Source organism: Oncorhynchus tshawytscha, linkage group LG28 (genome assembly GCF_018296145.1).
Source record: "Oncorhynchus tshawytscha isolate Ot180627B linkage group LG28, Otsh_v2.0, whole genome shotgun sequence".
Taxonomy (NCBI): domain Eukaryota; kingdom Metazoa; phylum Chordata; class Actinopteri; order Salmoniformes; family Salmonidae; genus Oncorhynchus; species Oncorhynchus tshawytscha.
This window is the reverse complement of record NC_056456.1, coordinates 33,994,260-34,021,778: the sequence shown is the minus strand read 5'-3', so window position 1 is coordinate 34,021,778 and position 27,519 is coordinate 33,994,260. Positions and strand designations below refer to the sequence as shown.

The window sequence follows — 27,519 nt, the reverse complement described above, 5'->3', positions numbered from 1 at the left end:
CACTGACATGACGCCAGCTGGTCCTTTTGTGGCAGGGCTGAAATGCAGTGGAAATGTTTTTGGGGGGATTCAGTTAATTTGCATGGCAAAGAAGGACTTTGCAATTAATTGCAATTCATCTGATCACTCATCACATTCTGGAGTATATGCAAATTGCCATCATACAACTGAGGCAGCAGACTTTGTGAACATTATTATTTGTGTCATTCTCAAAACTTTTGGCCACGACATCATCCCAAATGTCAAAAGTAGTGCACAATGTAGGGGGTAGGGTGCCCCTTGGGCAGTGACGGTCTTATATTTTTGCGATTTCTGTTGCATGCAAGGTCAAAGAAAAAAAAAAATCAACAATTGCTACAGAAGAACAATAATATGGCTGGGAGCCTACCAATTCCCCCCTCTCTCTTTGATACCTACCAAACTTTTGCAGGCTTAGGCTACTGCGCTCCTAAAATAATAAATTGGGTAGCAAACATCAGGTGACTATCCTAGAGCAACTGCATCCGTGCAGGTACAGACAAGATAGACCTCTTACATTTTTTCCCCCTAATTAATCTATTTTCTATATTTAACACTGGATATGCGCTGCAGGCTTACCGTGATTACGCAGAAATAATTATTAAAAAAGCCTTTTCGTACGTTAATTAGGGATTTATTCAACAAAATGACTTTAGTATGAAAACATTTAAAAGTATAACATTTCCTATAGAACAGTATCCCATATCTATACATATAAAAAACATTCTACCATAATTATTTTACATCAAAAAGGCGGTGTCCAAATCTGGTTTGCCTAATATTTACTCGAACGGCATACAATTTAGAACGAATGCCTACTGTTTTCATAAAAATGAATGCAAGTAAGCAACAAATATCAGCATACTAGGCTCATCCTACTGAGAATGCATCACTCTCTTTCTACCCCAAGTCTGCTCCATAAGGAAAATCACTCAGGAGGATCAGCTTACGATCAGCTCAGGGTCCTTTTAAAACGGTTCTATATCATCAGATAGGTGGGGATCAGTGTGTGTGTGTGTCTGTCTGGGACACAAAGGTTTTGGGGATCCCCCTTCTCCTTTGCGTCATTGTCTTAACCCATAGTGATGAATCGGCTGCCTTTGCTGGTCTGCGCAGTGGCGACGCGCTCGTCCCTCAGGATGCGGAATCGCTCATTCAAAGTCATCGCAGTCTGATGTGACAACAGTTGGGAGAGAAAGCTTATCAGAAAAACATTCAATTCGCTTCACACAAAATCAAAATGTTTTAGTCGTGTACATGGACGTTATTGCAGGTGCAGTGAAATGCTTGGGTTTCTAGCTTCAGCAGTGCAGTAATACCTATAAATAATACTTTTGAAAAACAATTTTTGAATTATAACTAGCAATGGTCAGAGACCATGTTATTTGTCACATGCGCCGAATACTTTCAGGTGTAGACCTTACAGTGAAATGCTTACTTCCAAGCCCTTATCCAACAATGCAGTTTTAAGAAAATACAAAAAAAATAAAAAATACAAATAGTCTGGGTAGCCATTTGATTAGCTGTTCAGGAGTCTTATGGCTTGGGGGTAGAAGCAGTTTAGAAGCCTCTTGGACCTAGCCTTGGCGCTCCGGTACCACTTGCCGTGTGGTAGCAGAAAGAAGTCTGACTTGTGCACATATAATACATTTGCATATAATGGTGTGTACATACAGTATTACTGGGTCCAGTTCACTAGAAACAAAATGGAGACAAACTGACTGAATCAGGGAGACACTATCTGAACTTCAATAAGTTTGTTAACATTGCACGTTTTTAAACCTTTTTGCATCAGCGTGCACTAATGAATGACACTATTCACCAATTCACAAGGGGAAACTTAGATCTTGAACCACTAGAGAGAGTTAGACTATTTACATCAAACAACCATTCATAACATTTATACAGAGTGTACAAAACATTAGGAACACCTTACTAATATTGAGTTGCACCCCTTTTAGTCCTCAGAACAGCCTCAATTTGTCAGGGCATGGACTCTACAAGGTGTCGAAAGCATTCCACAGGGCTGATGGCCCATATTGACTCCAATGCCTCCAACAGTTATATCAAGTTGGCTAGGTGTCCTTTGGTTGGTGGATCATTCTTGATACACATGGGAAACTGTTGATCATGGAAAAACGCAGCAATGTTGCAATTCTTGACACACTCAAACCAGTGTGCCTGGCACCTACTACCATACTGTTCAAAAGGCACTTCAATCTTCTGTCTTTCCCAGTCACCCTCTTAATGGCACACATACACAATCCATGTCTCAATTGTCTCAAGGCCTAATCCTTCTTTAACCTGTCTTCTTTCTCCCCTTCATCTACAATGATTGAAGTGGATTTAACAGGTGACATCAATAAGGGATCATAGCTTTCACCTGGTCAGTCTCGTGGAAAGAGCAGCTGTTCCTAATGTTTTGTACATTGAGGCTCAGAGGACATTATCTGAAACAACTTGGGCTGTGTTTACACAGGCAGCCTAATTCTGATATTTTACCTAATCAGATTAGCTCTTTTGCCAAAAATGTACAAAAACATCAGAATTGGGCTGCCTTTGTAAATGTAGCCTTTGTGTACGATTGCCCAATTCTATCTTATTCTCACCGGTTTCCCCACACTGTTGATGTCAAACTGCAAGGGGACTCCTTTAGGTGGTTCCGTTTTCTTCTCCTCTTCCACCTTCATCTTGACTGGGGCAGAGCTGGTGGGGGCCGAGGGGTGCAGGGACCAAGCACAAGGAGGCCTGGGAGAACAGAAGAAAAAAATATGGCGAGTGGTTATGGACAGTTGCCGAAAATATATAATGGCACCCATGCACTTTTCTTAAATAATTCCCTATTTATTCTAAAACTACATTGCAGAAACAATTTTATTTTTTGTAAATGTAAGTTTAGATTTGAGAAAATAAAAGATGAATGGACAATTATTGGCACCCCGGAACTAGTACTTGGTGGCACAGGCTTTGGACAAGAACTGCAGACAAACGCTTCTTGTAGCCATTAATGAGCTTGTAACACCATTCTACTGGCAATTTGGCTAACTTTAAAGCAGCAAACTGCTCTAATTCTTCAATGTTTGAGGAGTGCCCTCCACCAACGGCAGTTGTCAGCTTTAGCCATAGGTTATGGATGTGATTCCAATTGGAACTCTTCACTGGCCACTCCAGAACAGTCCAGCATTTCTTCTTGAACCATTCCAGGGTGCTTTTAACATTTGTTTGGGATTGTTTAACTGCTGGAAGTTCCACAACCTTCAGACAAACACAGTTTTTGGACAGTGGGTTGAACATTGCACTCCAAAACACCTTGATAATCTGCTGATTTCATGATGTCTTGCACACATTCAAGGCCCCAAGTACCAGAAGCAGCAAAGCAACCTGCTTAATTTGGTTGTTGGTAAACATAGGAAGACCTCACTACTGAAAGAGACAAGAAAGCCTGATTGAACTTCTCAAAGACCCACCTAACAAGCTTTAATCCTGGAGGAAATGTTCTGTAGACCAATGAAACAAAATGATTGTACATTGGCAATACAGATCAGCACTGTGTTTACTGACAGTTTACTGAAAAGAACACCCTGCCTACAATCAAACATGGGAGGTTTGATAATGCTGTGGAGTTTCTTTGCTGCCTCTGGTATTGGGGGCCTTGAATGTGTGCAAGACATCATGAAATCAGCAGATTATCAAGGTGTTTAGAGTGCAAGGTTGTGGAACTTCCAGCAGGACAACAACCCCAAACACACATCAAAAGCACCCTGGAATGGTTCAAGAAGAAAAGCTGGACTGTCCTGGAGTGGCCAGGGAAGAATCCAGACCTGCCTATGGTGAGATCTGAAAAAAGTAGTTGGAGGGCATCCCTGAAACATTAAAGAATTCTTGCAGTTTCCTGACGAAAAGTGGGCCAAATTGCCAGTCGAAAGGTGCAGCAAGCTCATTGCTATAAGAAGAGTTTGTTACACTACATGACAAAGTATGTGGGCACCTGTTTGTCAATCATCTAATTCCAAAATAATGGGTATTATTATGGTGTTGGTCCCCCCTTTGCTGCAATAACAGCCTCCATTCTTCTGGAAAGGCTTTCCACTAGATGTTGGAACATTGCTGCTATAACAGCCTCCATTCTTCTGGGAAGGCTTTCCACTAGATGTTGGAACATTGCTGCTATAACAGCCTCCATTCTTCTGGGAAGGCTTTCCACTAGATGTTGGAACATTGCTGCTATAACAGCCTCCATTCTTCTGGGAAGGCTTTCCACTAGATGTTGGAACATTGCTGCGGGGACTTGCTTCTATTCAGCCACTGGAACAAATGGTCCAAGCTCAAACCATGAAAAACAGTCCCAGTGCTTGAGGCGCTAATACAGACACCCTGGTTAGATTCCAGGCTCTCACAACCGGCCGTGATTGGGAGTCCCATAGATCTGTGCACAATTGGCCCAGCATCGTCCGGGTTTGGCCGGTGTAGGCAGTCATTGTGAATAAGAATTTGTTCTTAACTGACTTGCTTAGTTAAATAAAGATTACATTTAAATATATGTATTGGGACAGGTAGTGTTCTCCTGGCATCCGCCGAACCCAGATTTGTCCGTCTGACTGCCAGATGTTGAAGCGTGATTCATCACACAGGAGAACGCGTTTCCACTGCTCCAGAGTCCAATGGTGGCAGCTTTACATCACTCCAGCCGTTGCTTGGCATTGCACATGCTGCTCGGCCATGGAAACCCATTTCATGAAGCTCCCGACAAACAATTCTTGTGCTGACGTTGCTTCCAGAGGCAGTTTGGAACTCGGTAGGACAGACAATTTTTTACGAGCTTCAGCACTCGGCGGTCCCGTTCTGTGAGCTAGTGTGGCCTACCACTTTGCGGCTGAGCCGTTGTTGCTCCTAGATGTTTCCACTTCACAAGCATTTCGCTACACCCAGAATTACAGCTGTCAATCACGATTATGTGACGAAGAAGATTTGACAACAGCACTTACAGTTGACCGGGGCAGCACTAGCAGGGCAGAAATTTGCAGAACTGACTTATTCAATTATTTTAGAAGAAGTAACAAATGATGTAAGAAAAGTCCAAGGGTGCCAATATATTTGGTTGCCACTGTATACATAGGGCCAGGAGTATTTACATTTTTTTGTCATTTAGCAGATGCTCTTACCCAGAGCGACTTTCAGGAACAATTAGGGTTAAGGGCAATACTCAAGGGCACAGAGATTCTTCACCTAGCCAACATGGGGATTCGGACCAGCGACCTTTCAGTTAATGGCACAAAGCTCTTAACTACCTGCCACCCTCGTACCACTTGAACGGATTAGGAAAAACTACTGGCCCTTAGTTAATATGAGGTTATTTGGTATGGTAACTACTGGCCCTATGTATTTAGTCAGTCTCTGCTCATATAGTGGTATGTGTGGCTTCATAATGTGACTCACTCAGACTGTGTCATGGCAGTGGGGTTGTCGATGGAAACGGTCAGGATCCCACTGCTGTTTGTTGACGTGCGCCACCTGGTGGACAGACAGACACACATATGGTTAGACGACTTGTGGATAATGACAAGCAAAGGTTTGATGTGTAGTCTTCAAGAATGATGAGGGTGCACTATATTATAGAGTGGAATGCCGTCTGTCAAGAGGCGACAGTCTCACACCCACACACACACACACACGTCAAATACTCACTGGCGGGTTCTAACTGGGGCAGGAGATATAGAGGTTAAAGTCGGCTTCGGGACCTGGGCGTGAACCTGCAGTATGGAAGAATGTACAGGTGAGACAAAGACAGGACTTTCCATGCACTGTGTCCAATAAATTTTAAAAAGTCTACATACGGTCAGAGACACCTACGGGCCAATAGAGTGTACCTTGAGGCCCCTGCGGGAGAGAAACGTGGCCTGGCGGGCTTCTCTCTGGGTTTGGACAGGGGGCAAGGGCCTACAAGGAGAAGACAAAATAGATGGTTGGTCTAAGGATGGAGATGGAAATGTTCCATGATGTCCTTTGTTTGTGCAATGACATTGGAGAGCACTTGGAACAACACTTCAGTGATTCTCAGCGTTAAACAGAGCCAGGGACAATTTGTTCCCTACCACTTTGCTTTGATGTTAACCCTTTGATATTTGCAGATCTTATCGGACTATATAGCTATAATCAGTGTATATGGCGCTTCCCCCACATTACTTAAAGAGGAAATCTGCAGTTGCTACATCCCTTTTTGGACTTGTAAATGAATTATATGTACCCATCGATTCTTGAATATAACTTATAAAGGCCTCATGAGTTTAGTTCAACAGTCGTACCCCATCAGAACCCAAAATATAAGCTTGTTTTACTCCAATGTTTGCAAACAAAGTAAATGTAAACAAACACCATATAGCTTCAACACATGGTTAAAACTATACTTTTGATATAATGGATGGTCAAGTCCTTGCATCCCAGAGCTGTATGCATTTTAGAATGGTTACATTTCTTCACCCCAAATCCCTCAGCTGTTCATTAATAACAGTAGCAGGGAGAACACTTCGTTATTGTTTCAACGGCTGATTTGCCCTTTAATACATACAGATCTGCAAACATTGAACGGTTATGGCCAAAGGGAAGAAGGGGTAGATAGCGGTCTGGGACCGGCTGATGGTGTGACATAGTGATATTCCATGGAGGGGAGTCATCCAGGAGTAATGCTGCAAATGTTATTTCCTCACCGTCTCCACTGCTGAAAGGGTCTCGTCGAGTCGAGGCCTCTCTGTACGTCTGTCTGTCTGTAGGGCCTCCTTTGGCCTTGCACCTGTCTGTATTGGGCTGGTTGGATAAAAGGCCGTGATTGGTTGTTGAAGGGCCGTGATTGGTTGTTGAAGGGCCGTGATTGGTTGTTGACGGGCCGTGATTGGTTGTTGACGGGCCGTGATCGGTTGTTGACGGGCCGTGATCGGTTGTTGACGGGCTGTAACTTCTGAGAGAGAGAGAAAATGTAAATAGAAATGGTGAACAAAGGAGCACAGTCTTCTTTGGAAACTAACTATCTCCTCTTTGATCCCAACAAGGGTCATGTTAACTTGGCATGAAACGGAGGAAAATAGTTCAAAACAGCGAGGTATTATCTTAACTTGTCCAATAAGGGATGCTCATTTTGGTTCTGATGCACGTTTTGCTACAGTGTGCCCTAATGAAAATGTCCCAGATGTATGAGCCCTCAGTACCCGGTTGATAGCAGGTCGGTTGAGCGGACTGATGCCTTTCTGTAGTGCTGCAGTCTTCCGGGCTGCCAGTCCAGTGATAACCCCTTGACCCCGGCGTCGACCAACCGGAGGGGGAATCTTTCGGCCTCTTCCAAAACCCGCTCTTGTTATCGCACCTCTTGGTACACCACCTCCTGGAAATGACACGGCTTCTTATTCATGTGGAGAATTCAATTGATGTGATGTATTGGAAGGTCTAACTAGTTCACTGGCATTTCAAATATCCCAGGCATGATTATATTAAGTTATTTAAGCAATATTTAAAATGTATATATGTATATTTAACCTTCATTTAACTAGGCAAGTCAGTTAAGAACAAATTCTTATTTACAGTCATGTCCTAGGAACAGTGGGTTAACTGCCTTGTTCAGGAGTAGAAGTCTACATACGGTCAGAGACACCTATGGGCCAATAGAGTGTACCTTGAGGCCCCTGTGGAAGAGAAACATGGCCTGGCGGGCTCGGGGATTCGATCTAGCAACCTTTCGGTTACTGGCCCAACGCTCTAACCACTAGGCTACCTGCCACCCAAGGGGGTGTGGTACAGTGCCTTGCGAAAGTATTCGGCCCCCTTGAACTTTGCGACCTTTTGCCACATTTCAGGCTTCAAACATAAAGATATAAAACTGTATTTTTTTGTGAAGAATCAACAACAAGTGGGACACAATCATGAAGTGGAATGACATTTATTGGATATTTCAAACTTTTTTAACAAATCAAAAACTGAAAAATTGGGCGTGCAGAATTATTCAGCCACTTTACTTTCAGTGCAGCAAACTCTCCAGAAGTTCAGTGAGGATCTCTGAATGATCCAATGTTGACCTAAATGACTAATGATGATAAATACAATCCACCTGTGTGTAATCAAGTCTCCGTATAAATGCACCTGCACTGTGATAGTCTCAGAGGTCCGTTAAAAGCGCAGAGAGCATCATGAAGAACAAGGAACACACCAGGCAGGTCCGAGATACTGTTGTGAAGAAGTTTAAAGCCGGATTTGGATACAAAAAGATTTCCCAAGCTTTAAACATCCCAAGGAGCACTGTGCAAGCGATAATATTGAAATGGAAGGAGTATCAGACCACTGCAAATCTACCAAGACCTGGCCGTCCCTCTAAACTTTCAGCTCATACAAGGAGAAGACTGATCAGAGATGCAGCCAAGAGGCCCATGATCACTCTGGATGAACTGCAGAGATCTACAGCTGAGGTGGGAGACTCTGTCCATAGGACAACAATCAGTCGTATATAGCACACATCTGGCCTTTATGGAAGAGTGGCAAGAAGAAAGCCATTTCTTAAAGATATCCATAAAAAGTGTTGTTTAAAGTTTGCCACAAGCCACCTGGGAGACACACCAAACATGTGGAAGAAAGTGCTCTGGTCAGATGAAACCAAAATGGAACTTTTTGGCAACAATACAAAACGTTATGTTTGGCGTAAAAGCAACACAGCTCATCACCCTGAACACACCATCCCCACTGTCAAACATGGTGGTGGCAGCATCATGGTTTGGGCCTGCTTTTCTTCAGCAGGGACAGGGAAGATGGTTAAAATTGATGGGAAGATGGATGGAGCCAAATACAGGACCATTCTGGAAGAGAACCTGATGGAGTCTGCAAAAGACCTGAGACTGGGACGGAGATTTGTCTTCCAACAAGACAATGATCCAAAACATAAAGCAAAATCTACAATGGAATGGTTCAAAAATAAACATATCCAGGTGTTAGAATGGCCAAGTCAAAGTCCAGACCTGAATCCAATTGAGAATCTGTGGAAAGAACTGAAAACTGCTGTTCACAAATGATCTCCATCCAACCTCACTGAGCTCGAGCTGTTTTGCAAGGAGGAATGGGAAAAAATTTCAGTCTCTCGATGTGCAAAACTGATAGAGACATACCCCAAGCGACTTACAGCTGTAATCGCAGCAAAAGGTGGCGCTACAAAGTATTAACTTAAGGGGGCTGAATCATTTTGCACGCCCAATTTTTCAGTTTTTGATTTGTTAAAAAAGTTTGAAATATCCAATAAATGTCGTTCCACTTCATGATTGTGTCCCACTTGTTGTTGATTCTTCACAAAAAAATACAGTTTTATATCTATGTTTGAAGCCTGAAATGTGGCAAAAGGTCGCAAAGTTCAAGGGGGCCGAATACTTTCGCAAGGCACTGTATATAGCCAATGTGGCTAAGGGCTCTTACACATGACGCAAAGCGGAGTGCCTGGATACAGCCCTTAGTAAATTAGAGAAGTAAAAATAAATATTTTGTCATACTCGTGGTATATGATCTGAGATACCACGACTGTCAACCAAATCAGCATTCAGGGCTCGAACCACCTAGTTTATGGTCAACAATGGAGAACTAGTTGCAGTGAAGAGCACCACAAACAAAACTACTGTACACACGTCTTTGAGTCTGTCCCCTGGTCCTCGCTCCAACTGGCTTCCCTTGGACAAAGACCTTCCCCTTCTGTAGTGGCCTGCGGTTCCCCGGGCCCGGCCTCCTTGCTTGTTGCTCTTTCTTGTTCAAACGAATTATATCATCTAGGACAGTCAGATGAACAAAACAATACGTTTACTTGTCAGTGAGCTCTTTCAGTCAATCTAACTTTATGTATGCCATGCTTATGAATTAAAGTTTGTCTGGCTCTTGGAAGTCTTGGCTGAATTTGTACATTCTAGTTAACTAACTACCTAACTACATTAATCATTCTCGCTGACATTTGGATGGGCCAATAGACCTGCATAACAATTAACGTTAGCTAGCAGTTCGTTAACTGAGTAGTAGTGGCTAAGTGGCTTGGTCGCATTGAATGAACGCAGCTAACTAGCGGTTAGCAAACAAAGTTGCCCAGAGTAGTATGTAAGTCGTTTTAAATATACAGTGTAATGTATCTAAAAAAAATGCATATAATTAGCTATATAACGATGCATATTATGATCCCTCATTTGCGAACATTTAGCAAACTAGCAAGCAAGCTACAACAACCAAGCTCGAGCTGCCGGTGACCCACCCACATCAACGGTGTCGCGAGCGGCCTTACCTAAAGACATGTCGACCTTATCAGGTCCGCCGGAGCTGATCCCCCGTGTAGCCGAAAAACCAACGTTGCTCATACTGTGGAAATCTGTAGCTACACACAGGAAAATATTCTGGATAAAATTCACAAAAATTAGCACGCTAGCTAGCCAGCCTAGCTATCTAGTGACGTCAAATATCCCCCCCGTCTAAACGGTTGTCACTATATACAACAGCCACAAAGACAAAATGTGCTATTTCGTTTAAAAAAGGTACTATTTGGTCTTAATTTAGAGGTATGTATAAGGTTGGGAGTGTGGTTAAGGTTAGGTTTAAAATCAGATTTTAAGAATATCAATTTTAGACATGGGGAGCTTAATACTTTGTGGCTGTGGTAACTAGTGACGACGGCAAAAATTAGAGACACGAATGGCATTTTGGGATGTGTAGTTGTCATAATACCCCCCCCACCAAAAGATCTGCTCTTACAAAACAAAAAGAACACGACACGCGTGTAAATGTGTACGTATCTGCTGTTGTTTGAATACATACATATCAAGAAGCCTCAGTTTAGCTCTGAAGAGGACTGCGATACACGTTTACAATAATCTGTATGCATCGCAGGTAAGTCATTTCTTGCCAAACATTTCAGTGCGATTGTCATTTAATTATTTCCTGGCTTACATCAAATGGTGTCTTGGTCTGCATGATAACATCCTGTTTTGCCATGGTTGCTTGCATTATTGAAAATGTATTGAAGATGAAAAAGTGATATTTCTTTAGTAATTATCCTCCAATGCTTCCCTCTATCCAGTTTGTTGCTCATTCCAGCATCCAAGCACATTTGGAAGTTTGTGACACTCGAGAGCCAAAGACACTGCTCCTTTACCAAATTAGTAGGCCTAAGCAGCATTAATAATCGAACCACCATGCCAGCAGAAAAACGCAAGGCAACATTTGTCAAAATGGACAACACCAAACGGCAGAAGCTGCAGGCTGTAAAAGAGGGGAAGAGGGAGAGAGTAGAGGGCTGGCTGCAGGATGTGGTGGCAGAGCAACAGAAGGAGAAGAAGGACTTGAAATTCAACAAGCAGCGCCTCCGTTTTCTGTCCCAAACCCAGAAGATAAAGCAAGGTTCAGAGGGAGTAGTCTACTGGATGAACCGGGATCACAGGGTCCAAGGTGAGAATCTCCAGTATATCCACTACCAATAACAGTGGATATACAGTGGGCTCCCAAGTGGCGCAGTGGTCTAAGACACTGCATCTCAGTGCAAGAGGCACCGCTACAGTCCCTGGTTCAATTCCAGGCTGTATCACATCCGGCTGTGATTGGGAGTCCCATAGTGGTGCACAATTGGCTCAGCGTCATCCCGGTTTAGCCGGAATAGGCCGTCATTGTAAATAAGAATGTCCAATAGAAACTACATTGAATACAGCCTTTTCACACTGCTGAGCTGTGTTTTGGCCTGGTTTGCATCCACCATGCTCGAAATGACAATGGAAAAATAAACTATTCAAGCCAGTATAGTTTGGGTTGACATTGTAGTGGGAATTGTTTTGGTGGATTCTTTTCAGTATTTGCAGCCATATTCACCAGTAACAGAATGTTTGCTTCTCTCTTTGACTCTTTCTGTAGATAACTGGGCGTTGATCTATGCCCAGCAGCTTGCCCTCGAAGAGAAGCTGCCCCTGCATATCTGTTTCTGTTTGGTGGTACCACAAAACTCAGAGTTGGCCACCATCCGCCATTTTGGCTTCATGCTGAGGGGACTGGAGGAAGTTGCAAAGGTAGAGAAACCCTCCATTGTTGTCTGGGGTGAAAATGACTTGTGTGTTCTCTTCCCTGTTCTTTCTATCTAGGGAGTAGGTTGACTTTAATTGTCATGAGTCTTTCCCTGGAGGCAGAACTGAGTACATTTTTATTTTATTCCCCCTTAGATAGACCAGCTGAAAAGTCAATATTGACTATATTGTAGAAATTCATGAAAACAAACATTATTTTCAGTCTTAATTTTCAGGTTGGGCATTAGGGTTATCAGTGTCGTTAAGGTTAGGTTAGGTTTACAATCAGATTTTATGATTTTGAAGCAGAGCTTCCTTCCAAGATTCATGATGGAAAAAAGACAACCTGCATCTAGGTACTGGCTCAAATAGCTTTCCCAATTGAGAAAATAACAGCTGCTGGGAGACTTTGAGATGGAGATGGCCCAACCAGTGCCGAAACAACTAGTATCCTAAAACAAATGTAAAAACCACACACTAGAAAAGACAGGTGACCAACCTTGACTCAAGTTCTGTTGATTTTTACATTTTCAGTGAATCAACAAACACAAAGCTGAAGAATCTGTACGCGAATCTGTTTGTTGATTCACAGCAAATTAAAATTAAATTGAGCCGAGGTCAAGTGCTTGTCTTTTCTAGTGTGCAGTTTATGTCTTGGTATCCGGCCTCGTGGCCGCACTCCTACATTCCCCCCCTACGATTGTTATGCGCCGTGTCTTGAGTTCGAGGCCTTTGAGAATTATGTGTCCTGTGTGATCCTAATGCAAGTGGACTTTGATACTTCAGACCTTTTTAACTTAGCAATTAAGCAGGTTATGATTGTAAACAAATATATGTGAGGATATGACATCTGGGTCGTCATCTTGACATCCCAGCCCGGCTCCCCTCAATTCTTACACTTGTTTATGGCCCAATCAGTCACCCGAGGGAGATTCTCAATTGGCAAAAAAGTCTGTCAACTCTTCAACTCTGTCCTCCTCTCTTCCGTGACTCGGAGACCTATACGTGGCTGCCGTATGTAGGAGAGTGTCAGTTTGTTAATGGGTGAAGGGAGGAGTTTGCTGCCTCCGGTGTAGGATGCTCAGGTGTGTCCTACCCCAGGAAGAGTTTTGAAATGCGCCCTCAAAGAACAGCTGTTATTTTCTCGGATGAAAAAAGCATGCACACATTTAAAAACTATTTTGAGATTCCACCTCTGTAAATGTAATTTGCCTGATGGAGTGATAGAGGAGGACACTCATTTCTTACAAGTGCATTTCTTTCCACGTTTCCTCCTCCTACTCGAGTGGATGCTAGGGGGCGAAAGGAATCGAGATATTCCAATTGAGATTCTCCTCTATACCTGCTTCCTTCTTGTCCCATGCACTTATTTGTCCCCCCTTTCACAGGACTGCAGTGCCCTGGATATTCAGTTCCACCTGCTCCAGGGCTCCGCTGGAGAATTGCTGCCAGGGTTTGTGGCGGACTGGAGTTTTGGGGCAGTAGTGACCGACTTCTCCCCTCTAAGGACACCGCTGCAGTGGGTGGAGGAGGTCAAAAAGGGGCTTCCGTCGGATATCCCCTTCATACAAGTATGAAGATCAGTCCCTTCAGGATTACTTAGATGCTGACCAGACCGGACACGTCGCGTGCATCGCAAAATACATTTAGAAATCCATGTTATTCAATTATTACACCCACACTGCTCGCGCGCACCAACGAGCGTCGGCGTTGCCAAGGGCTAAAATAGAAGTCGTTCCTATTTCTGATGCAGATCGCGCTGCAAGTCCTGCCTCTCCCATCCCCTCATTGGTTTATAGAAGCAGGTACCCACGTGCCATCTCCTCATTGGTCATACCCACGTGGGTGATTGAAAGACGAACTGTTTTGCCGGTTGTTGTGGTAATACTATGAAAGTGTAGATGGATCACCATATAAATTCAAAGATGAAAAAGCCTGGAAGGAGGAGAGATGACTAGAAACAATTTGGTTGACCGTTTTATGTGTGGATTAATTGGCGGAGTAGAGGACCTTGTGCATTTCAGGTAAAATAACAACTCAGTGTTTATATCCCAGGACAAATTAGCTAGCAACTGCAAGCTAGCTAAAAAGGACAAATTAACTAGCAAGTGCAAGCTAACTAGCTAAATTGCCATACATGTTTAATGCTTTTCGAGCTATCCCCAAATTAATGTCATTGGTTCAGAGTTGGTTTTGATATTTTAACCTGTGTGTCGTGATCGCGTTTGGTGTAAGGGGACAAATACATTTATGCACGATGGCGCAGGCGCTCAGCCGGTTTGGGTTCCGTGCGGCGTTTGTGTGATATCCCCTTCATACAAGTATGCAGATCAGTCCCTTCAGGATTACTTTGCGTTAAAAAAAAAAAGTGATAGTTGCGCAAAAGTGCTTTATTTTGCTGCAGCAATTCTGATATTTTGCATGGCAATTTGCGAACATTTTTGTCAAATGTATCACAAAAATGCACAGACGGTGTGTTGTGGCTTGATTTAACATTATGGGGTAAAAGTCAGATGAAAGTCGCACCCAGATGCATTTATTTTTCTGGGTCAGTGTTATTGGGGGCCGGAGCTTCTAGAGTATCATTGTGCAAAAGATTTGTGTTCGAAGGTTTGTGTCCCGTGTTGGGTAGACAGGGATGGAACTCACTCTGTTATACCAACACTGAACACCTATTGAATTCCTGTATAGCTTTCTTCATTCAATTTCTCAGGCTATATTAACAAAGGATTTCCAGTCTGTCAACTACCACGTCTTCCCGTCACTACCACAGGTCGATGCCCATAATGTGGTGCCCTGCTGGGTGGCATCAGACAAGCTGGAGTATTCTGCCAGGACGATCCGTAACAAGATCACCAAGCTTCTGAAGGAGTTCCTCACAGAGATGCCTTTAGTGGACAAACACCCACACACTGCTCTCCGAACCGCCAAAGTAAGAGGTTGCTTATAGAAGCTGGGCCTCATTAAGATGAGGGATGCCTTAATGGTATTTGTATTGACACAATCCACTAAACTGGGTTGGTTAAAGAGTTGGTCTCTGGGTTGGTTAATGAGTTGGTCTCTGGGTTGGTTAATGAGTTGGTTAATGAGTTGGTCTCTGGGTTGGTTAATGAGTTGGTCTCTGGGTTGGTTAAATTCTTGCCTGATCAGAAAACAACCCATAGCCCCCACCGTCTCCCTTCCACCGTATTAGCAGAATGCACAGGATAGGTGTAAGCAATAAGGTGATGACTTTGCAAAGCCTTCCAATGGAGCTTCTGTTGTATTGCTTACACCTATCAAGTCCCTCCAGACCTGCAAACACCAAAGTGGAAGTAAGTTTGATGTTGTTTTTAGAGAAGACCTAAGTTCGTCCTCATATCTTTCCCATCGTCTTTCCTCCTCTGTTGGTATAGGCCACTCCATATATATTAAACTTTTCACAACCTTAAATAAATGAAGCTCTTCTCTCCTTCCAGCCAGTAGACTGGGCAGAGGCATTGTCCTCTCTGGAGGTGGACAGGACGGTGGAGGAGGTGGATTGGGCCAAGTCTGGCACTGCAGCAGGCATAGCCATGTTGGAATCTTTCATCGACCTGCGCCTCAAGAATTTTGCCACGCAGAGGAACAACCCCAATTCTTCTGCCGTTAGTCAGCTCTCGCCATGGATCCGCTTCGGTCAGTTGGGGAAGCCGCTTACTGGAATTTGTGCCAATACAAACTATAGTATTATTTCAGCCTATAATCACACACCCACTATGAGCTTGCAATACACACCTGTGTCAGCTCTCCCCTTTCTAAATGTTGAATTAAATTCAACATGCCAACTCAAAACACAGTGTTCACCTGATACCAGCCTACAAACACACCTCTTATGACCTTAAACACCTAGCACCCACCCGGTGTGAAGCCCCAATCCCACCTAAAGAAACACAGGCTTTGCAAGCCTGCTCGTATCCAGTGTTATTTGTATGCAAATCTTTTTCAAACTTATTTCTGAAGCTCAAGGTGGACTCCACTGACTGTCCCTCCTTCTCTTCCTCCTGCTCTCTATCCCTCCATCCACTTCCTTCTCCCCTTTCTACCCTCTCTCCATCCCTACCTCCATACCTACCTATCTCCAGGTCACTTGTCTGCCCAGCGTGTGGTGCTGCAGGTAAAGTGCTGTGGGAAGAGTGCTGGCGAGTCCGTTTTCTCCTTCACAGAAGAACTGGTGGTGCGCAGAGAGTTGACCGATAACTTCTGTTTCTACAACCCCAGCTATGACAGTGTGAAGGGTGAGTGAGGAGGACTGAGTTCTCTTGAGTTAAGACGTGATCGGCATCCGAAATGGCACCCTGTTCTCTATGTAGTGCACTGCATTTGACCAGAGCCCCAAGCAAATACCTGATTAGAATTGCGCTGCGATTGGATACAGGCTACAGGTCTGTTCTACAGGCTCATGACCAGTTCTGCTGATTTTTTTTTTTGTGCTGATCATAGTTTACTATTCCCGAAAAGAGCTTCTGGACACCAGAACAGCAATCGCTAACCTCGATTTGGATTCAGATTTCTACTTCAACGAATCTGTGGAACAGGGCATACTGCTCGCCCTGGATCAGGCCCTAATCGCAGGGACTCGGAAAAGAGACGAATCTGTGGAACAGGGCATACTGCTCGCCCTGGATCAGGCCCTAATCCCAGGGACTCGGAAAAGGAACGAATCTGTGGAACTGTGCATTTTGCTCGCCCTGGATCAGGCCCTAATCCCAGGGACTCGGAAAGGAACGAATCTGTGGAACAGGGCATACTGATCGCCCTGGATCAGGCCCTAATCCCAGGGACTCTGAAAGGAACGAATCTGTGGAACAGAGACGGCATAAGGGAGGCCGACATGCGAGCACCCTGACGAATAAATAGTCCGCCTTTACCCTCTGTTCTATTGGCGAATCACCGGAGAACAAACTGGATGGCTCCGTTCGAGACTATCCTATCAACGGGACCAGAAGAACTGTAATATCCTATGTTTCTCAGAGTCAGTCATGGTTGAACAAGGACATGGATAATATGTCTAGCTGGTTTTTCTATGCATCTGCAGGATCAAACGGAAGTCCCAGGTAAGCTGAAGTGAGGGGTGCGTTTCTCTTTGTTAACAACAGCTGGTGCCTGAGGTAGAATACCTCACGATAAGCTGTAGACCATACTATTTACGAAGAGAGACTTAATCTAAACTCAGCAAAAAAAGAAACGTCCTCTCGCTGTCAACTGCGTTTATTTTCAGCAAACTTAACGTGTAAATATTTGGATGAACATAAGATTCAACAACTGAGACATAAACTGAACAAGTTCCACTGACATGTGACTAACAGAAATGGAATAATGTGTCCCTGAACAAAGGAGGGGTCAAAATCAAAAGTAATAGTCAGTATCTGGTGTTGCCACCAGCTGCATTAAGTACTGCAGTGCATCTCCTCCTCATGGACTGCACCAGATTTGCCAGTTCTTGCTGTGAGATGTTACCCCACTCTTCCACCAAGGCACCCGCAAGTTCCCTGACATTTCTGGGGGGAATGGCCCTAGCCCTCAACCTCCGATCCAACAGGTCCCAGATGTGCTCAATGGGATTGAGATCTGGGCTCTTCGCTGGCCATATGGCAGGAAATCACGGCTTCGTAAACAAGTGCATTGATGATGTCGTCCCCACAGTGACTGTATGTACATGTCCCAACCAGAAGTCATGGATTACAGGCAACATTCGGGCTGAGCTAAAGGCCACAACTGCTGCTATTTTTTTCCCCCATTTTTTTTTTCCAGCTTCACCTGGAATGCTTTTCCAGTAGTCTTGAAGGAATATGCTGAGCACTTGTTGGCTGCTTTTCCTTCACTCTGCAGTCCAACTCATCCCAAACCATCTCAATTGGGTTGAGGTCAGGTGATTGTGGAGGCCAGGTCATCTGATGCAGCACTCCATTACTCTCCTTCTTGGTCAAATAGCCCTTACATAGCCTGGAGGTGTGTTGGGTCATTGTCCTGTTGAAGAAAAAAAAATCATACTCCCACGTATCGCTACAGAATGCTTTGGTAGCCATGCAGGTTAAGTGTAACTTGCAAATAAATCCCAGACAGTGTCACCAGCAAAGCACCATCACACCACCTCTTCCATGCTTCACGGTGGGAACTACACATGCGGAGATCATCCGTTCACCTACCCTGTGTCTCACAACGACACGGCGATTGGAACCAAAAATCTCAAATTTGGACAAACCAAAGTACAGATTTCCACCAGTCTAAAGTCCATTGCTTGTGTTTCTTGGCCCAAGTGAGTCTCTTCCTTTTCTTATTGGTGTCCTTTTAGTAGTGGTTTCTTTGCAGCAGTTTGACCATGAAGGCCTGATTCACGCAGTCTCCTCAGAACAGTTGATGCTGTCTTACTTGAACTTACAGTGTTTTACAGTCAACACAAAAGAAAAATAGAAAAATCTATGTACAGTGTGTGCAAATGTAGGGAGGTAGACAATAAATAGGCTCTAGAGGCTAAAATAATTACAATTTAGCATTAATACTGGAGTGATAGATGTGCAGATGATGATGTGCAAGTAGAGCTACTGAGGAGCAAAGGCGTAAGTAATAATGATGGGGGATGAGGTAGTCGGGTGTGCTATTTACAGATGGGCTGTGTACAGCTGCAGCAATCGGTCAGCTGCTCTGACAGCTGATGCTTAAAGTTAGGGAGCTATAAGACTCCAGCTTCAGAGATGTTTGCAATTCGTTTCAGTCATTGGCATGAGAGAACTTGAAGGAAAGGCAGCCAAAGTAGGTGTTGGCTTTGGGGATGACCAGTGCAATATACCTGCTGGAGCGCATGCTACGGGTGGGTGTTGCTATGGTGACCCCAGTGAGCTGAGATAAGGCGGGGCTTTACCTAGCAAAGACTTATAGCTGTCCTGGAGCCAGTGGGTTTGGCAACGAATATGTAGTGAAGGTCAGCCAACGAGAGCATACAGGTCGCAGTGGTGGGTAGTACATGGTGCTTTGGTGATAAAACGGATGGCACTGTGATAGACTGCATCCAATTGGCTGAGTAGAGTGTTGGAGGCTATTTTGTAAATGACATTGCCAAAGTCAAGGATCGGTAGGATGGTCAGTTTTACGAGGGTATGTTTGGCAGCATGAGTGAAGGATGCTTTGTTGCGAAATAGGAAGCCAATTCTAGATTTAACTTTGGATTGGAGATGTTTTATGTGAGTCTGGAAGGAGAGTTTACAGTCTAACCAGACACCTAGGTATTTGTAGTTGTCCACATATTCTAAGTCAGAACCGCCCAGAGTCGTGATGCTAGTCGGGCGGGAGGGTGCGGGCAACAATCGGTTGATGAGCAGTTTTACTAGCATTTAAAAGCAGTTGGAGGCCACTGAAGGAGTGTTGTATGGCGTTGAAGCTCGTTTGGCGGTTTGTTAGCACAGTGTCCAAAGAAGGGCCAGATGTATACAGAATAGTGTCGTCTGCGTAGAGGTGGATCAGAGAATCACCAGCAGCAAGTGCGACACATCATTGATATATACAGAGAAAAGAGTCGGCCTGAGAATTGAACCCTGTGGCACCCCCATAGAGATTGCCAGAAATGAACTTGGTCTTTTACCAAATAGGGCTATTTTCTGTATACCACCCCTACAATGTCACAACACCAGTGATTGGCTCAAACGCATTAAGAAGGTTAAGAAATTCCACAAATTAACGTTTAACAATGCACACCTGTTAATTGAAATGCATTCCAGGTAACTACCCCATTAAGCTGGTTGAGAGAATGCCAAGAGTGTGGAAAACTGTCAAGGCAAAGGGTTGTTACTTTTTAGAATCTCAAATATAAAATATGTTTTGATTTGTTTAACACTTCTTTGGTTCCTTCATGATTCCATATGTGTTATTTCATAGTTTTGATGTCCTCACTATTATTCCAGAGTATAGTAAATAGTACAAATAAAGAAAAACCCTGCAATGAGTAGGTGTGTCCAAACTTTTGACTAGTACTGTCTATGTTCATATCTACGTCAATTACCTCGTACCCTGCACATCGACTCGGCACTGGTACCCTGTGTATAAAGCGAAGTTATCGTTACTCATTAAGTTTTTATTATTACGTGTTATTACTTTAATATCTCTATTTTCTTTCTCTCTGTTTTGTTGGGAAGGGCCCGTAAGCATTTCAAATAACATTTGATTAGTATCTACATGGTAGATTATGTGCAGGGTTTTAGACATTGCAACAATTTAAAGACCATTGTGACATTTTAAAGGGGAAGGGATGTTTCCGTTCTGTTTTGCGAAGTTAACATTAATGATCCTTGTATTTGATCTAGGTGCAAATGACTGGGCCCAGAAAACGTTGAAAGATCACGCCAAAGACCCCAGGCCATACGTCTATACCCGCGAGCAGCTGGAGAAAGCCCAGACCCACGACAAGCTCTGGAACGCAGCCCAGGTATCGTTTACAGTGCTGACCGCTCATAGACTATCAACATGCAAACCAGCCAATTCAGCAAGTCTCAGAATAACAACAAGACTTGTATTTATTTATTAACATAAATCATGTAATAAAATCTGCAGTTTACACGTTTATCCAAAGCAACTTATAATATAGTGAGTGCATGAAAACAACTCCAATCACTTTGACACATATGAATGTACTCACTACTGTAAATTGCGAAGGATTAAAGAGAATTTTCGACTTCCATCTGGTGTCGTTTACTACTAACCGTTTGCTGGTTAGCGATGCCCAGAAAAACTACACTGGGAAGTCAAAAAGAAGCTCAGTCTTCAATCAAGTCAACTCACTGTCGGGCTGACCCCATTTACGATTGTTTTGTCGATAAGCTCTTGGTCGACCGAGATTGCTACTGCTTCGACTGAAAAAATCAGTGTACAAGACACCTGTCTGAGTGGACTAATCCATTGTGGAGGCCGTGGGGATGGCAAAGTCCATCACGTTAAGATGTGCACTACTGAAATTGTATATGGTTATATTACATAAGAACAATGGCGCAACACTAATAAAAAATATTATTTTTTAACAAATGCACTTCCGCGTTGGATAGCGGTCCCTGGCTGCGTTTCTGAAACAAACACGCGGTTAAATTGACAGCTCTTCCTAGACCATGTTGCTATGTGTATAATAGCAAAGTTACCCAGGATATTGGTGTTGAGAACAATGTGGCGGAGGCTGCAGTGAAGTTGAGGAGAAAACAGCCCTTGCCTTAATTGTCTAAGAAAAGTGAGGAGAGAGAGAGAACCCCAACTTTAATTAGCTCTATAATCAAAAGCCTAACTGTTAAATGTGCCTGGCTTTATAAATCATCCATATACACATGGCCAAAAGTATGTGGACACCTGCTCTACACACAAAAAAGGTTTTTAGAAATGTTTGCAAATTTAAAAATAAACAAAAATACTTTATTTACATAAGTATTCAGACCGTTTGCTATTAGACTCGAAATTGAGCTCAGATGCATCCTGGTTCCATTGATCATTCTTGATGTTTTTACAACTTGATTGTAGTCCACCTGTGGTAAATTCAATTGATTTGGAAAGGCACACACCTGTCTATACAAGGTTCCACAGTTGACAGTGCATGTCAGAGCAAAAACAAAGCCATGAAGTCGAAGGAAGTGTCCGTAGAGCCCCTAAACAGGATTGTATTGAAGCATAAATCTGGGGAAGGGTACCAAAACATTTCTGCAATATTGAAGGTCCCCAAGAACACAGTGGCCTCCATCATTCTTAAATGGAAGAAGTTTGGAACCACCAAGACTCTTCATAGAGCTGGCTGCCCAGCCAAACTGAGCAATCGGGAGAGAAGAGCCTTGGTCAGGAAGATGACCAAGATACCGATGGTCACTCTGACAGAGCTCCAGAGTTCCTCTGTGGAGATGGGAGAACCTTCCAGAAGGACAACCATCTCTGCACCACTCTACCAATCATCACTTTTATGGTAGAGTGGCCAAACAAAAGCCACTCCTCAGTAAAAGGCACATGACAGCCCGCTTGGAGTTTGCCAAAAGGCACCTAAAGGACTCTGACCATGAGAAATAAGATTCTCTGGTCTGATGAAACCAAGATTGAACTCTTTGTCCTGAATGCCAAGCCTGGCACCATCCCTACGGTGATGGCAGCATCATGCTCTGGGGATGTGTTTCAGCGGCAGGGACTGGGAGACTGGTCAGGATTGAGGGAAAGATGAACGGCGCAAAGTTCAGAGAGATCCTTGATTAAAAACCTGCTCAGGACCTCAGACTGGGGTGACAGGTCACCTTCCATCAGCCAAGACAACACAGGAGTGGCTTCGGGACAAATCTCAATGTCCTTGAGTAGCACAGCCAGAGCCCGGACTTGAACCCGATCGAACATCTCTAGAGAGACCTGAAAATAGCTGTGCAGCTACGCTCCCCATCCAACCTAACAGAGCTTGAGAGGATATGCAGAGAATAATGTGAGAAACTCTACAAATACAGGTGTGCCAAGCTTGTAGCGTCATACCCAGTAAGACTTGAGGCTGTAATCGCTGCTAAAGGTGCTTCAACAATGGACCGAGTAAAGGGGTCTGAGTACTTATGTAAATGTGATATTTCAGTTTTTTAAATGTTTTGAATAAATTCGCTAAGATTTCGAAAAACTTGTTTTTGCTTGGTTGTTATGGGCTATTGTATGTAGATTGACGGGGGGAAAAAACGATTTAATCCTTTTTAGAATAAGTCAACGTAGCAAAATGTGGAAAGTCGAGGTATGAATACTTTGCGAATTCACTGTATATGAAAAAATACACCTTTTTAAATTTAGACTAATCGATTGGTTGAAAGAACGACGACTCAGTCAACCAAGATTTTTTTGTTGTTGACCGGGACAGCCCTATATCACTGTAAATAAGTTCTCCATCTTGTATCCTTCCTCCTGTAGTACCAGATGGTGATTGAGGGTAAGATGCATGGCTTCCTAAGGATGTACTGGGCCAAGAAGATCCTGGAGTGGACCTCCTCACCAGAGGGAGCGCTCTCCATCGCCATCTACCTCAACGACCGATACGAGTTGGATGGGCAGGACCCCAATGGATTCGTAGGTAAGTGACTCACTGGTGGTTGGTTCGATTCTTACCCAAAGCACCTATTATTTTGGTGTAAGGCCAGGTTCCATTTCTGCACCTAGCCCCTTCCTACACCCCTTCAATGTTCTTAGATCTGAAAGAATTGCCTAGTTAAATAAAGGTAAAACAAATATATGATATATTTTTTAAATAAGGTGAATGGGCAATACAAAAGATTAAGTACCTTTGAACTAGGTATGGTAATAGGTTCGAGGCGCACCAGTTTGTGTCGAAATGCAGTGCTGCTGGGTTTTCAACCTCAATAGTTTCACGTGTGTCACGAATGGTCCACCACACCAAGGACATCCTGCCAACTTGACACAACTGTGGGAAGCATTGAAGTCAACTTGAACCAGCATCCCTATAGAATGCTTTAGACACCTTGTAGAGTCCAGGAATCTCCGGCCTAAAGAGGAGAGATGGAAGGGGATCTCCGGCCTAAAGAGGAGAGATGGGGGGGGGATCTCCGTCAACTCGAGCAATTAATCAAAAGTAAAATAAACTGGGGTTAAAGATGGCTAACGGCTAAGTGGCATTTAAAAAATATCGCAGATTTGCGATTATGGATATAGCACATGTCTAGATCGCAATTTTGATTAATTGTGCAGCTCTACCGTTTGGGTATGTTCTTTTGATTTTGGTACCTTAATGGGGAGGCTGCATCTGAACCTAGTAGACTCCACCTGCGCTTTCTGGTTAAGACAGGTTTTGCCTTATTTAAGGGGTTATTATAATTTTTTTGGTCTTTTGAATGCTGACATTTGGAAAGCATACCTTTTTCTAAATATATTAACTATATTAACTAACTGTCATCACCAGCGCTGTGTAAATTAAACCAACATCCATTTGCACCTTGTCGTGTTTTTATCAAAGATTCTCTGTAATTAGTATTACGCGATCAAACTGTTTAATCATGTAACTGTAATTAACTAGGAAGTCGAGGCACCAAGGAAAATATTCAGATTACAAAGTTATAATTTCCCAATATAACCTTTCAAATATTTTATATCTGATCAATTAGTCTTCGAATTAATGAATGATTTACTTTACCTCACGTTAGTCTCATTCCAAACGTCATAAATTGTTGGTTATCTGCATGAACCCAGTCTTCACTATGAGTCATCCATACATCAATTGTCTTAAATCATTTATTTATTACTAAGTAATTCACAGAAATGCATAAACAAACAGTAAATATGGTTACAAGAAATGATAGGAGAATGTGCCCTAGTGGGCTAAACCGGCATGGCGGCTTGTTAGACAAAAGGGAAGTGGGGGTCGACTAAGATGAGACACTACAAAGTTGATAATTATAACAATTGAAATGCTAATCCTTTGCACATGAACGCTCACTCATTCGGGAACAATTGCAATCAATATATATTTACGCTCAGTGTGTCGCCGGGATCTCTGTTGAAAAGTTTGTTTCTGTTGGAGAGTTTTCGTCCTCTCTCTCTGTTGTGGTTAGAGTTGATTGTTCAGAGTGACATTCATTCATTCGTTATAGAATGGATGTTTCGGCGGTTGTAGTTCTTTGCGTCCAATGATACCGAATTCCTAGCTGCAGACTAGTAATTAATATCAAAGACTTGTTCTTATTCTGTCGGTATCGATAGTCTAAGAGTTTAACCACGTAGTATGGTTAAAAGATTCAGCAATGGTCTGAAACCTTCATTTGAGAGAAACATGGTCTACTTGAGGAATTTTCAAGATTGGGGTTTTATTTGGAATTGCAGAAAAGGGGCTGTCCCAGGATGCCTGACCCTAACTGGGTTCATGGACAGTCCTCTGATTTAGTTAACTCCAATTCCCTTTTGAGTTTTCCTTCATTAAACAGTCCAAAATCACATTACACAATTTCACAAACAGTATCATACTCACTCATTCATCTTATACAACAATTAGATGTAAACCTCATATCTGAGGCTATTATATAAACAGCGTTATGGTAATATGGCCACACCGTCTCCCATGAGATTCCCCAAGTTGTAACAAACGGACCAGTTCGTAGCTGGATTCTTCACCGATCTTTTATACCTTCTCCGGAACATAAACGTTGTTTGGACCTCAAGTTCGGTGAGGTGGAAGAAATTCCTTTGTTCTCTATGAAACTTCACTCTATCTCTATACTGTGTGGCCATGAGGAGATCCTCAGGAATTTACGACCTCTCTCTGACCACAGCAGCCTAGTTGAATGAGGAAAGGGGGAGGCAGGGAGAGTGGGATGGGGCTTGCTGTACCCAAAGAGGGCAACGTCATGACAACCTCTACCTGCTTGCCTCGTGCTGAATCTTTGTTCTTACGACTGTGACCATGTCAGTTTTACACTGCAACGTTCTTTTCCCCCAACCCTCTCTATCTCTCTGTAGGTTGTATGTGGTCCATATGTGGGGTCCATGACCAGGGCTGGGCCGAGAGACCCATCTTCGGAAAGATACGGTACATGAACTACAAAGGCTGCACCCGCAAGTTTGACGTGGCACAGTTTGAGAGGAAGTACTGCCCCAAAGACCTGTAATGAGGATAGGAGCTGAGGCAAGTTGGGGGAAGAGTGTATAGAGTCTGGGAGCCTTTATATCCCATACCTGGGTCATATTCGTAAGGGCAAAAACGTATCAAAATGTTGTTCAATGCGAAAAGGAAAATAATCCTTTCTTATTACATATTCAGGTGGTCCCTCCGTTTCTTTCTGTTTTGGTGCCTAGTGAATACTACCTTGTTCTCGAACCTACTCCAGACTTTAAGATGGGGTCAAGTTCGGCACAGCACATGTATCTTTATCTGTGTTCTTATTGTTCAGGGCCCGTATCCACAAAGCATCTCAGGAAAGGTCCTAGGAATCCTGTTCACTTGTTTTAAGACAACAACCAAAAACTACTCTTAATTCTTGCCTAATATGTTGGCATGCATAACTTCTTCTTTTTTTTTTTTTTTTTTTTTTTTTTTTTTCAAAGATATTTTTTATTTGAAAGGCATTGCACTGAATCATACAGTATGATGGTTGTTAAAAGCGGAATTTTCATTATATTACTGTTATATCAACACACTCATCTCTCCCCTTCAACAACTCTGAATCTCTTTTAGCATAGTAGGCATCAAGTCACTTGCCGATTTAATGTTGCCTAAAACATTTTGAAAGGTCTATCATTAACCACCAAAAGCACAGCCCCTAGATGCTGTCAATTGCCAAACTTATAGGCATGCCCAATTTAGGAATATTGCACTCCAAAGGGACAACTTGATATACATGTAGGTTAATGAAATGGTCAAAAAGAAAAATGTGATCATTTATTAGCCTAGTGGTTAGAAGTATTTAGGCATATCATAATGTGAATTAGGCCTCGTGTAAAATCATTGTCAAAAGCACAAGAAATACCTACTGTTGCATGAAGGTCTATATTATTTATGGGTTGATCGTATAGAAATATCAAACTATTCTTTCAACTCCAGATCATTGCTTGTCTATGGCGCAGGAACCACTGCCCTTTTACTGTTTTCAAGACACCTGCTGGTAACTCTTAACTGGTTAGGACAGCTCACGAGGTCTCCTAAATATCTGCCGACTAGGTGGGACTCTTGTGACTAAAGAGGCTTCACGCATAGCTTTTATTTTTACCCATGAGAGGAGAAAAAATAGTCTCCATTCTCAGCACCTGCGACCCATGTTCTACTCTGAGACGCTTTGTTGATACGGGCCCAGGTAGTCTCTCTCCGTTTCACTCTGTTTCAAAACGTTTTCCCCCTACTGAGCACAGCTGGGGGTTTTCAGCCACAGCATGCTGCTATTTCAGGTTTATATATAACTACATGGACTGCAGAAACAATGTATACACACAACTATAAGTCTCTTTGGTTAAAATAATCTGTTAAATGGAACATACTGTAGCTATATCAATATATCAATGTGTGTTTGGTTGGGAAGCAGATCAAACATGTCAAATAGGATGTCAAACACTCTTCTGAGGTCAAAGGTAATTATACTCCCATTTAATTTGTATCTGGTATCTAAGCGACTATGCAAATTATGCTAGTGTATGTACATGTATTACGGTTTTGCGTGATTGATTTTCTTTGGATTGTCAAGAACATCACTGATGTTTTATTTCACGTGTATTTCCTAGTGTTATTTTGGTAACACTTTCCTTGACAGCCAGCGTGGTAACACTTTCCTTGACAGCCAGCGTGGTAACACAATATATGTCACAACACGTGTAAATATATTGGTCATGACAGTGTTATGAAGGTGTCATAACATGTTATGGCGCTTGGTCTCAAGTAAAGTGTTACCATTATTGTTTTGTGTCACAGTTGTCTTACGAAGAGATTAGCATTGTGCGTTGTATTTTTGAATAAAGTTGTCATTTGTTTTTA

At 43.0% G+C, this 27,519-nt stretch overlaps 2 protein-coding genes across 2 annotated transcripts; one reads left to right on the top strand and one right to left on the bottom strand.

The window, feature by feature from the left end:
- Positions 1-636: 636 nt before the first annotated feature.
- LOC112227148 (UAP56-interacting factor) lies at positions 637-11,090 on the bottom strand. The gene is made up of 10 exons (XM_024392005.2): positions 10,960-11,090; positions 10,301-10,409; positions 9,663-9,800; positions 7,218-7,390; positions 6,723-6,970; positions 5,886-5,955; positions 5,704-5,768; positions 5,455-5,529; positions 2,628-2,766; positions 637-1,189 (listed from the first exon to the last, which is right to left on the bottom strand). Exons 1-10 carry the CDS (start codon positions 11,014-11,016, stop codon positions 1,091-1,093), a joined length of 1,173 nt encoding a protein of 390 aa, XP_024247773.1. The 5' UTR covers positions 11,017-11,090; the 3' UTR covers positions 637-1,090.
- cpdp (CPD photolyase) lies at positions 10,403-27,519 on the top strand. The gene is made up of 10 exons (XM_024392004.2): positions 10,403-10,899; positions 11,090-11,457; positions 11,914-12,065; positions 13,448-13,630; positions 14,833-14,991; positions 15,518-15,716; positions 16,163-16,315; positions 20,375-20,496; positions 22,965-23,124; positions 25,518-27,519. The coding sequence occupies exons 1-10, from the start codon at positions 10,889-10,891 to the stop codon at positions 25,664-25,666; spliced, it is 1,656 nt and encodes a 551-aa protein (XP_024247772.1). The 5' UTR covers positions 10,403-10,888; the 3' UTR covers positions 25,667-27,519.

Excerpts from the sequence above, each read along its gene's own strand:
- LOC112227148 (XM_024392005.2), bottom strand. The coding sequence starts at position 11,016 with ATGCAAGCAACCATGGCAAAACAGGATGTTATCATGCAGACCAAGACA. Across the intron at positions 10,410-10,959 it reads AGACCAAGACACCATTTGAT|AATATTTTCCTGTGTGTAGC; the intron begins GTAAGCCAGGAA and ends AATTTTATCCAG. Across the intron at positions 5,956-6,722 it reads CCCTTTCAGCAGTGGAGACG|GCCCTTGCCCCCTGTCCAAA; the intron begins GTGAGGAAATAA and ends TTCTCCTTGTAG.
- cpdp (XM_024392004.2), top strand. Across the intron at positions 14,992-15,517 it reads CTGCTCTCCGAACCGCCAAA|CCAGTAGACTGGGCAGAGGC; the intron begins GTAAGAGGTTGC and ends CTCTCCTTCCAG. Across the intron at positions 23,125-25,517 it reads GGACCCCAATGGATTCGTAG|GTTGTATGTGGTCCATATGT; the intron begins GTAAGTGACTCA and ends ATCTCTCTGTAG.